Genomic DNA, 12,544 nt, shown 5'->3' with positions numbered 1-12,544 from the left:
TTGTTCGTCGTTATGCTGCCGCCCCCTCTCCACCGCCCACTGCCACCATAGTAACTTCTTGGCTGGAGGGGGTCCCCAACCCCCGCCAGCTGAAGCACTGCTGCCACAAATACTTCAACCCCTGCCAGCTGAAAACTTCATCCAGCACTGGTCTGTGGCGACGATGCTGCATTGCCTGCCCTGCTCTTACGTCGTGAGAGGAAGAGAGAGCAGGGTAGGCAATGCGGCAGTGCCGGAGACCTGCGCTGGACGAAGTCTTCAGCTGGCGGGGTTTGGGGACCTCTGCCAGGCAAAGTATTTGTGGCAGCAGTGCTTCAGCTGGCAGGGGTTGGGGACCCCCTCCAGCCAAGATGTTACTATGGCGGAAGTGGGCGGTGGAGAGGGGGCGGTGGCATAACGACAAACAAAATGTGCCCCCCCCCCCCACCTTGGACTCTGGCCTCCTCCCACCTCGAGGTCTGGCTACTCCCCTGGTGCAGACACCGGGATCAGCTTTGCACACTCACAACAAGGTGAGCTTATCTAAGGTTCTCTAACAGTATTCTACAAGGTTGGACCAGAACCTGTTGCTGGTCCTTGGAACAGCTGGAAGGCAAGTACTGCAGTGACATCTCTTCCATAGGAGAAGCTAGTACATGTTACTCTTCAGGGCTACCCATTGTCCACTTGCTGGCTCACCAAACAGAAGGTTTCTTAGGGAATCTTCTGGCCCACCGGTGCTCCTGATTGAAGTCTGACATCAGGAGAAGAACTACTGTGATAGCATGGGCCCCAGAAAGCTCAGGGCCTAGGACAATTACTCTGATTTGTACTCCCTATAGGGATGACCTTGCTCCAGATTACAGCCTTTTTCTAAGGGGAAAGGGATAAGATCCATAGAATAGCCTTAGATTTTAGCCCTGTGCTTTCTTTAAGACAGTGCATGAAGTCAAGCCTAGTTTCAATTACTTCCATTTTATAATGAATAGCAGAAGCTCTGGATGGAAAACTAGTGGAAGCAGACAGTTTCCTGTTTCCTGTCCTGTGGCACCTGGAAACAGGAAAGCCAGACAGTGATAAATCCTGACCGGGCCAAGGGCCTACTAAACTTTACAGATAATCTCCTAATTGTCTTTTCTTAGTATGATAAACCAAAATTAATTCCACTTTGTGCAAAGCTTATGCAGATTGTGCGTCCAGTGTTTACGCAGTTCAGTACAGCTTATATCTATAGATTTCTTTATTGAGCTTTATCTAGGGCTCTCTTTTTTAACTGCTGTGATCCTTTTGTGTAGTAGGTCAAGCCCTTGCCAGGTTTACTGAATTAGATGTTTTTTCTGTTTTAGTCTGTGATCCAGAAAGCTGCTTTTGAAGCACTTCAGCTGAAGAAAGACCTTATGCACAGGCAAATTAGGAATCAGGTGAGCTATAGGACAGGATACAAGAGATTACACAAGTAATAATTGTTGGGTGCTTAAAACTCATAAAGAGCTGGTCTCATCCAAGGAGTTAAATGTGTTTGTGAAATCATTTTTTGGCTATGAAAAAGTTTAATAAAAACACACAGACAAACCACCAGGCCCCAAACTGGAACAAACATATATATGAATGGCATTGACTATGATGTTATCAGCTGTGCCATGTGACCCCTTGTTCTATTATTTGGAAATTTGATTTGATGGTGCATTACTAGTTGCAAGATAGAAATATGCCTCCTGATGATTCAAAGACACTGATCGTCTCCAGCTGAATTGGACCCAGATATTCAGTGCAGGGCCTAATCCACGCACTGGATCGTAGGTAGCCTCCAGAACTCATCTGGCTACCAGTATTATTCAGTCTGGTACCTAGGTGCCCAGATTATGTTGTTCTAGCTTTATCCAGGTACTTACCTGGTTAACGGACTGAATATCTCTGCTAGCTAGGCAAATCCTGGCACAGCCCCAGTTCCAGCCCTGAACTGCCTGGCACTATCTGGATAGTGTTGCATTGATCACATTGGATTTTCAGTGGTACAGCACAGAAAATCTGCGGATAGCCTGCTCACCTCAGTTTAACAGGGCAGGAGCCATAATTTCTTAACCATATGGCATAATGGAAGAAAGGGTGTTATTTAGAGAAAAAAACATTCAAAGGCGGATAAACTCATTCTCTTGGATTGGTAGGTGCATAGAACAATTAGTTAACACCAAGATGTTTTTCATATACATGTAATTTTTGAAACAAGCCCAAGGCTAGCCCCTTTAGTATCTATGTAATCTCAACAACTGTCTCTGTGTATCAAGACTGAGGTGGCTTATCCCTGAGCTTTTTTGCCACACACAGTGTTGTTGTATACTGGCACATAAATACACTCACAGACTTTGATAAAAAATAGAACTGACAGTCTAGATGAAAGATGAGTCTATCCTTTACCCCCAAATGGGGACAAAGTGTAATAACTCACCTTTAATCTTTAAATAAATAAAATAATAAATAAATAAAATTCACTTAGAATATCCAGCATAAGTTTGCATTGGTTAGAGACAGTAACGTGCAGGTTATATTAGTGCACTGGATAATTAATCGCATTACTGCAGCTTGTTAGCCTGACTCAGCATCATGTTTAGGTGATAGCAAAGAAACCCTTTCTTTGCATTTTTATTAAACCTGCCATAGTTTTACAGTGCAGTATACATTTTATTTTCACTTTTTTGTTTAATTTGTTTTCTTTATCAACCTGCTTGCTTTATTTCACATGTGACATTGAGACTAAGATCTGATACAAACAATGAAGAGAAAATTGTCAACATGTAATGGCCAAAAACACAGGAGTTTGCAGGGATACTTTGCAAGAAAGAAATACATAACCAATTAGCTCTGACCCACTGACAATGTTAATTTAGGAGTCCTTCCTCTGTTTGTGCTGTATCTGATCAGCATGGCATTAGGCCAGTTTGGGGGAAGAAGGGTTGTAACTAGTGGTGTGCTGGGAAATTTTTAACAAGAGGCTGGCTCTCCTGGTGAAGCCAGCCCTGCAGTTTGGAGGGAGGGGGAGCGCATTCCTCTCTCCCTCCTCCCTCCCATGCAGACACACTAGGCATACCTTTGGGCAATCTTCAAAGTATTTTCCATTTGAAAATTATTTTAAGGACTACAGCTAACAAGCACCCACTGGTTTTGCACCAGAGCAGAAGGCTGGCAAATTGCCCTCCAAAAGCACAATTAAGTATCAAATGACTCCAGTGATACACACATTTCAAAAGTAAACAACAACTTCTACAGAGTACATCCAAAATTTTATTTTTATTTTCTAATTTCCATCTTCCAAAATTTCGGACAGCAGGTGTACAGATCAGCAGGGTCCAAAGCACTCCAAAACAAGTAAAATCAGAAACAACACAGTTTATATCTATTTGTTCAACCTCCATTAGGATTCACCTTTGGGTTAAAAAAACAAAATCATGTGCATGTAAGGTCTTGATAAACAAATTAAAACAAAGTTTAAAGCACATGTCCATAATGTGTAATACGTGGTGTAGCAATAATGAAACAATGATGGAATATTCACATAACAGGCAGCCTGAGCCAACAGATTTATTTTCCACTGAACATAATTAACATTGTATGAACTTGGCGGCTAATAGTGTGCTGAACTGGACAATGTTGGCACATTTAGACTGATGCTGGACAGACTTCCTGCATGAAATGCCATAAATAAATAGAAACTCTAAAGGTTGAGCACCTGTTTTTAATAAGATGATGTCTATTTTAGTGGCCCTTTTACCAGGAGAAAAAAATAATCTCTAAACGAATATAACAGTGCTAGTCCCTAAAGCCAATCCTTCCAAATGCTACTACTACTACTACTATTTAGCATTTCTATAGCGCTACAAGGCGTACACAGCGCTGCACAAACATAGAAGAAAGACAGTCCCTGCTCAAAGAGCTTACAATCTAATAAACAAAAAATAAAGTAAGCAAATCAATTAATGTGTACAGGAAGAAGGAGAGGAGGGTAGGTGGAGGCAAGTGGTTACGAGTCAAAAGCAATGTTAAAGAGGTGGGCTTTCAGTCTAGATTTAAAGGTGGCCAAGGGTGGGGCAAGACGTAGGGGCTCAGGAAGTTTATTCCAGGTGTAGGGTGCAGTGAGACAGAAGGCGCGAAGTCTGGAGTTGGCAGTAGTGGAGAAGGGAACAGATAAGAAGGATTTATCCATGGAGCGGAGTGCACGGGAAGGGGTGTAGGGAAGGACGAGTGTGGAGAGATACTGGGGAGCAGCAGAGTGAGTACATTTATAACTTAGTAGAAGAAGTTTGAACAGGATGCGAAAACGGATAGGGAGCCAGTGAAGCGACTTGAGGAGAGGGGTAGTATGAGTAAAGTGACCCTGGCGGAAGACGAGACGGGCAGCAGAGTTTTGAACCGATTGGAGAGGGGAGAGGTGACTAAGTGGGAGGCCAGCAAGAAGCAGATTGCAGTAGTCTGAACGAGAGGTGACAAGGGTTTTAGTAGAGTGCTCGGAAAGAAAGGGGCGGATTTTACGGATGTTGTAAAGAAAGAAACGACAGGTCTTGGCAATCTGCTGGATATGAGCAGAGAAGGAGAGCAAAGAGTCAAAGATGACCCTAAGGTTTTGAGCTGAGGAGACAGGGAGAATGAGAGAGCCATCAACAGAAATAGAAAATGGAGGGAGTGGGGAGGTGGGTTTGGGGGGAAAAATGAGAAGCTCGGTTTTGGTCATGTTTAATTTCAGGTGGCGTTGAGACATCCAGACAGCAATGTCAGACAAGCACGCTGAAACTTTGGTTTGGATGCAAGGTGAGATATCAGGGGTAGAAAGGTAGATTTGGGAGTCATCAGCTTAGAGATGGTAGGAAAAGCCATGGATGAGATTAATGAACCAAGGGAAGAAGTGTAGATAGAAAAGAGGAGGGGACCAAGAACAGAACCCTGAGGTACGCCGACAGGCAGAGGGATAGAAGTAGAAGAGGATCCACCAGAGTGAACACTGAAGGTGCGGAGGGAGAGGTAGGAAGAGAACCAGGAAAGGACAGAGCCCTGGAATCCAAGTGAGGACAGGGTATCGAGGAGTATGCTGTGATCGACAGTGTCAAAAGCAGCGGAAAGATCAAGAAGAATGAGGATGGAATAGAGACCTCTGGATTTAGCCACTAATAGGTCATTGGAGACTTTAGTAAGCGCAGTTTCGGTTGAGTGGAGAGGGCGAAAACCAGATTGTAGTGGGTCAAGAATAGCATGTGAGGAGAGAAAATCAAGGCAGCGGTGGTGAACAGCACGCTCAAGTAATTTGGAGAGAAAGGGGAGGAGGGAGATGGGTCGGTAATTAGAGGGACAAGTAGGGTCGAGTGAAGGCTTCTTAAGGAGAGGTGTGACCATAGCATGTTTAAAGGCAGTAGGGACGGTTGCAGTGAAAAGTGAGAGGTTGAGAATGTGACAGATAAAAGGAATAAGAGCAGGTGAGATGGCATTAAGAAGGTGGGTGAGAATGGGATCAGAGGAACAGGTGGTACATTTTGAGGAAGAAAGGAGAAGTGTAGTTTCCTCTATAGTAACTTCAGGAAAGGAGGAAAAGTAATGAGGGGAAGGAGAGAGAGGGGAACAGACTAGTGGAGGGAGAGGTGTGCAAGGTAGAGAATTCAAGGTTTATCTTTTGAACCTTGTCATGAAAGAATTCAGCAAGGGTCTGAGGAGATAATGAAGGGGGAGTTGGGGGAGGGGGCACCTTGAGGAGAGAGTTCAATGTGGTGAAGAGAAGTCGAGGGTTAGAGCCAAGAGAGTTGGTCAGTTGGATATAATAATCCTGTTTGGCGCGTAAAAGAGCAGATTGGAAGGAGATCAGCATGAACTTAAAGTGTAAGAAATCAGCAAGGGCCCGAGATTTCCGCCAGAGGCGTTCGACGGAGCGGGTACAGGAACGTAGGTAGCAGATATTAGAAGTCAGCCAAGGTTGGGGTTTTGTACGCCTTATAGGACGGGTCATCAAAGGTGCAAGTGTGTCTGAGGCAGAGGATAGAGTATTGTTGTAAGAAGAAACAGCCTCGTTGACAGACGTGGATGGTGCCACAGTAGAGAGGAGGTTTGAAACATGGGAGGATAGAGATGAAGGATCAATATCGTGAAGATTCCTAGATAAATTAGATAAGATAGGACAGGACTGTTAGGGAGGAGATTTAAGTGTGAAAGTTATAAGATGGTGATCAGAGAGGGGAAGATCAGAGGCAAGGAAACTAGAACGTGAATAGTTGGAGGAGAAGATGAGATCAAGACAGTGACCATTTTGATGAGTGGGGGATGTGGAGCATAGTTGGAGATTAAAGGAGGATGTTAAAGCGAGTAACTTGGAAATATAAGAGTTGGAAGGATCATTAGCAGGAATATTAAAGTCACCAAGGATGAGAGAGGGGGAGGAAGGATCATGGAAGAAGGCAAGCCAGGCATCAAAGTCACTGAGAAAGGATGAAAGGGACTTATCAGGGGGACGATAAATGACCGCTATTCAAAGAAGAGAGGAGAGGAGAGAAAAGGCGGATAGAGTGGACTTCAAAGGAGAAAAAGCAGTGAGATTGAGGTGGAAGAAGAGGTTGAAATCTGGAGGAGGGAGAGAGAAGTAGTCCAACACCGTCCCCGCGACCAGCAGGGCGAGGAGTATGTGAAAAAAGATAACCGCCATGGCAGAGGGCTGCGACTTAAGCAGAGTCATCAGGGCAGAGCCAGGTTTCTGTTATGGCGAGCGGATGGAGGTGACGCGAGATAAAGAGGTCCTGGATATAGGGGAGTATAGAGCAGGCATTCCATAGGGCGCAAGAGAAGGGCAGAGAAAAGGAGGGGAGTAGAGGAATAGAGATGAGGTTAGAGAGGTTGCGGTGAGATCTGTAGAGTTGGGATAATAGTTGGTGAGGAGGGCCAGGATTGGGATTGATGTCACCGGCTGAGAGAGAAGGAGTAAAAGAGAGCGGAGGAGAGTAGGAGAGGTGTGGCCACGAAGGCGTCGAAGGCGAGAAGTATTTAGGTGGAATGGGGAAGGCAAAATGGAGGGAAGAAAGAGATGGAGATTAAAAGCCAAGAGGGAGGAAGAGGGTAGGAGAGAAGGTGAGGTAATGAAGTCGATGGATTGGCAGTGAGTTCCTGTAGCGGAGAGAGGTAGGGGGTGAGGGAAAAGATTAGGAAGGGACAGGGGTAGGAAGAGAATGTGAATAGGGGCCATAAACGACTGAGGTACTTCAGCAACTGGGAAGAAAATTAGATGTAAAGAGAAAAATGCCCGGCGCTTGGCACCTAGAGCGGAGGCCCTGAGTGGATCGGAGTGGACCTGGGTGTCACCCCGGAGAAGGCTATAAGGATTTGCAGATGAGCTGCAAGTCCTCCACAGCACCTGAAAGGCAGCTGGTGGTAGAGCTGGGCACCTCTCAGCTGAGGAACGACTTACCAGGGGTTAGGCCGAAGCCAGCATTCCTCCCCCTGAGGAACGACACACTGATTATGATTTATAACAAATTACTACTCTACCTATGAAAAGTTATTCCACTATTATACCTCCTCTGTATACATCTATATGCTTCACAAGCTGGCATGCTTGAAAATATAAGTGAGATTAAATAAAAATGCCACCAACAATAAAGAATGATTACATGGGTGCAGCAGCTCATAGGTTTGTTTGCTTTGAGTGTACGCAGAATGATGTCTATGCAGGGGAGGGTTAACAGAAAATTACCTAATTGGCTTCTCCTCGGGGTAGAACAGACTGAAGAACAGCCCCCAGGATTGGCTGAAGCAGCCTGCTTTTTCTGATGGTGCCGGCCTGGCACTGCTTTAAAAAAGTTAATCGCTGCAAGAAGAAAAGGTGCTGCATTGGGTGGAGAGGGGGGCAGTGGGGAGAGATGCCAGAGTGAGCCACAGGGAAGGAGAAAGACAAGAGGAGGCATGGGGAGCCCAAATTTTTGGAGCTAGTTGTTAAATAGCTACTTTAACAACCAGCTCCCAAAATTCTTAAAAAATTAACGGCTCTCGCGAGCCAGCTCCAGCACACCACTGGTTGCAATCATTTCAGGGCACTAGTTCAATCCTTTTACATGGCACTGAGCAGTTTTGGAGTGAGGCTTTAATTCACCTGAAGCATTCAATCCATATCCAGATTTTGTTTTCCTAAACTGATAATGTGCAGCATGCTCACTGAGACTGAGTAGTTATAGCTTTAGTAATAAAGCAGGAGCTAAAAAGAATTGCCATAGTCAGAACAAGGGTGTATTTAACCAGATGGTAACCTACTTTTAGAAGCAGCAGAAACTCTGCTACGGCAATAGAAATTGAAGATTGCTGGTCAGAATGATAAAATAGTTGGCAATTGCCTTGAAATGAGTACAATTGAGGTATATCAAGATTTACCAGGAAAATGTGGCACACCACACTCCATCTGAATTATGAAGGTGGACAATTTGTTATTCCTAACAACAAGATCCACCAAGATATATTCTAAGGTGATTTCTCTGGCACTATTTTTATTAACTCCTTTAGACTTGACTCCTAACCTCAGAGGCACATTGCACCTTTTATTTGTAGATGATTTGAAGTGTTATATCTACTGTCGTCATTATGTAATATAACAACTCTGAGTAGTGAAGAACTTCACAGGTAACATCAAGATGACTTTTGGCCTGGACAGATGTACTAAGGTGACCTTTTTTAGAGGAAAATTAAGTAAAACTGAAAAAATCTCTCTGACTGAAAACTTTAATAAAGCACAATCAGAACCGCCCGAGAATCTGGACTGTTAATCGCATTTAACCGTATCAAGTGCTGCACACCTCCCTCCCTCCCTCCCGTACCCCCCCCCCCTTGTACCTCCCCCCCCCCCCCCCCCCCAGTGCATGTCTTCGGTCCTGCAGCACCAGTTGCAGCCTTACTCACAGGTTGCCTGTGGCTTGTTCTGGACCATGGGATGGAGGGGGGAGAGAGAGAGCCACAGGCAGGGCTAGGAGGGGAGGGAGAGATGCTGGGGTGAGGGTGGGTGTAGCCATTGTGGGACCTGGGCCCCCTCCTTTGGGCTCAGGCATTTTCTAAAGCTGCATTGAGTGATGCTGGATGGGGAAAAAAGAGAGATGCTGGATGGGGAAGGAGAGAGATGGAGTGATGCTGGATGGGAAAGAGAGAGACACTGGATGGGGGAAGAAAGAGAGATTATGTATTTAAACGGGTTACAACATAAGCTCATAAAAATAAAACATAAAAACAAACTAAAACGTACAATGAAACAGATGGGATGTTGCTGGATGGGGAAGAGAGATATAGAGATGGGGGAAAGAGAGAGAGAGATGCGGGCAGGGCTGGGAGGGGAGGAGACATGCAAGGGAGAGGAAGGATATAGCCACAGGTGGGGGCCCTTGCAGACCTGAAATTTGAATTTTAAAAGTATTGCCTGAGAATCCAGAAAATCCAAAAATTTGGACTGACCCAATCCCCGAGTAGTCTGGATTTTTGGAATTGTACTGTATAAAGGAACTTGAATAAAGCACATCTAAATATCCAGGAGTAGATGACGGAGCAACAATCCAGCACAAATCCAAATATTATCAGAGAGTACTACAGGACACTGAAAGTGATACAGCGAAAATACTTACCTGTAGCAGGTATTCTCCGAGGACAGCAGGCTAATTGTTCTCACATGTGGGTCGTCGTCGTCCACGGTGGCCCCAGGATGGAGATTTTCTAGTAAAATCTAAAAGAGCTTTGCGACAGCCAGCAAAGCACGGGACGGACGCACTGCGCATGCGCGGCCATCTTCCTGCCCGCGCGCATCTGTTCCCACCTCAGTTATATCAAAAGCAAACAAAGAATAAAAACAACTCCAAAGGGGAGGAGGGTGGGTTTGTGAGAACAATCAGCCTGCTGTCCTCAGAGAATACCTGCTACAGGTAAGTATCTTCGCTTTCTCCGAGGACAAGCAGGCTGCTTGTTCTCACATGTGGGGTATCCCTAGTCCCCAAGCTCACTCAAGCAACAAAGAAAGGTCAATTGGGCCTCGCAATGGCAAGGACATAACAGAGATTGACCTAAGAAGAACAACTAACTGAGAGTGCATCCTGGAACAGGACAAAAATGGGCCTAGGGGGGTAGAGTTGGATTCTAGACCCCAAACAGATTCTGCAGCACCGACTGCCCGAACCAACTGTCACGTCGGGTATCCTGCTGAAGGCATTAATTAGATGTGAATGTGTGGACTGATGACCACGTCGCAGCCTTGCAAATCTCTTCAATAGTGGCTGACTTCAAGTGCCATAGAGCTGCCATAGCTCTAACACTATGAACCGTGACATGACCCTCAAGAGTCAGCCCAGCTTGGGCATAAGTGAAAGATATGCAATCTGCTAGCCAATTTGAAATGGTGTGTTTTCTGACAGTGACTCCCTTCCTGTTGGGATCAAAAGAGACAAACATTTGGGCAGACTGTCTGAAGGGGCTTGTCTGCTCCACATAGAAGGCCAATGCTCTCTTGCAATCCAATGTATGCAACTGACGTTCAGCAGGGCGGTTATGAGGACGGGGAAAAAATGTTGGCAAGACAATTGACTGGTTCAGATGGAACTCCGACACCACCTTCGGCAAGAACTTAGGGTGAATGCGGAGGACTACTCTGTTATGATGAAATTTAGTATAAGGAGCATGGGCTACCAAGGCTTGGAGCTCACTGACTCTACGAGCTGAAGCAACCGCCACCAAGAAAATGACCTTCCAGGTCAAGTACTTCAGATGGCAGGAATCCAGTGGCTCAAAAGGAGGTTTCATCAGCTGGGTGAGTACGACGCTGAGATCCCATGACACTGGTGGAGGTTTGACTGGGGGCTTTGACAAAAGCAAACTTCCCATGAAGCGAACAACTAAAGGCTGTCCAGAGATAGGCTTACCCTCTACACGATAATGGAAAGCACTGATTGCACTAAGATGAACTGCTGATTGAATTCCTCTAGACACTATCACTCCCTATGCCTTAGCTGTTGCCTGCTGTCCCAGTCCTAGCCTTCCCGCCTCCTCCTCTACTCCTATCACCTTAGCCACTTCACATCTATCCGCATCCACCTTAGCCCTATATATGGCCCCTATACACATTTTCTTCATCGCCCTGTCCCTTCCTAATCTCTTCCCCCCTCCCCTTCCACTGTCTACCTCAGGAACTCATTACCCACCCTTGTCCCCTCCCGTCCTGCTCATTACTCCCCTACCCTACCTCCCCACACCACCTCCCCAACTCTCCTGCCCCCCTCATCATTCCTAGCTCTCAACCTTCTACACTTCCTCCCCACCATTAACCCATCCCCATTCCTCCTTAACTCATCCCGTCTTCGTCGACCCTCCTCCCCCACCCTCCTCCGCACTCTCTTACTCCTTCTCCTACTTTCCGCAGGTGACGTCAATCCCAATCCAGGTCCCCCTCACCTCTCCTCTCCATATCCACGTAACCAATCCCAGAATGCCTCCAATCTCATCTCTATTCCCCTTCTCCCCCCCGCTTCCCTCCCCTTCTCGTGTGCCCTATGGAATGCCCACTCAGTATGCAACAAACTCTCCTTCACCCACGATTTATTCATCTCCTGTTCCCTTCAACTGCTCACTTTAACTGAAACCTGGATAACCCCTAACGATAGTGCCTCAATCGCAGCTCTATGCCATAGAGGATATCTTTTCTCCCACACTCCCCGCCCAGATGCACGCGGTGGAGGCGTTGGGTTTCTTCTCTCACCCTCTTGTAGTTTCCAACCCCTCCTCCTGCCACAGTCCCACTGCTTCTCATCCTTAGAAACTCATGCCATCCGTCTATTCTACCCGACACCACTCAGAGTTGCAGTCATCTACTGTCCCCCTGATAAGCCCCTCTCTTCATTCCTTACTGACTTCGACGCTTGGCTCACCGTCTTTCTTGATCCCTCATCTCCATCCCTCATTCTTGGTGATTTTAACATTCACGTTGACAACCCATCCAACTCCTACGCTTCTAAATTCCTCACTCTGACATCCTCCTTTAACCTCCGACCTTGCTCTACCACCCCTACTCACCGTAATGGCCATTGTCTCGACCTCGTTCTCTTCTCTTCCTGCTCACCTTCCAATTTCTGCACCTCAGTCCTTCCTATCTCAGATCATCACCTAATCACCCTCACACTTCATCACCCTCCCCTCAACCTCGCCCACTATAACCACTGCCTTCAGGAATCTCCAAGCTGTCGACTCCCCTACCCTATCCTCTCACATCTCCAATCTCTTCCCTTCCATCTCGTCTTCTGAATCTGTCGACACGGCTGTCTCTACCTACAATGAAATTCTCTCCACTGCTCTGGATACCCTAGCACCATCTGTCTCTCGCCCCACTAAGCGCATTAATCCTCAGCCCTGGTTAACCCCTTGCATCCGTTACCTTCGCTCCTGCACCCGATCTGCTGAACGACTCTGGAGGAAATCTCGCAACCTGTCAGACTTCACCCATTACAAATTCATGCTATCCTCCCTCCAGTCCTCCCTATTCCTTGCCAAACAGGAATATTATTCTCAATTAACCAATTCTCTTGGCTCCAAC

The 12,544-nt window shown here is 46.3% G+C and overlaps 1 protein-coding gene across 2 annotated transcripts in view; it reads left to right on the top strand.

The window, feature by feature from the left end:
• The window catches only part of LRSAM1 (leucine rich repeat and sterile alpha motif containing 1), a 1,377,704-nt gene that overhangs the window by 914,944 nt on the left and 450,216 nt on the right, over positions 1–12,544 (top strand). For both annotated transcript variants that reach the window (XM_030206572.1, XM_030206573.1), the window contains exon 18: positions 1,326–1,400. In XM_030206572.1, coding sequence (XP_030062432.1) covers positions 1,326–1,400 — 75 coding nt within the window. The remainder of the gene's footprint in view (positions 1–1,325; positions 1,401–12,544) is intronic.

This window comes from Microcaecilia unicolor, chromosome 6 (assembly GCF_901765095.1).
Source record: "Microcaecilia unicolor chromosome 6, aMicUni1.1, whole genome shotgun sequence".
NCBI lineage: Eukaryota > Metazoa > Chordata > Amphibia > Gymnophiona > Siphonopidae > Microcaecilia > Microcaecilia unicolor.
The sequence above is the reverse complement of the archived record's forward strand: the minus strand, read 5'-3'. Positions and strand labels throughout refer to the sequence as shown.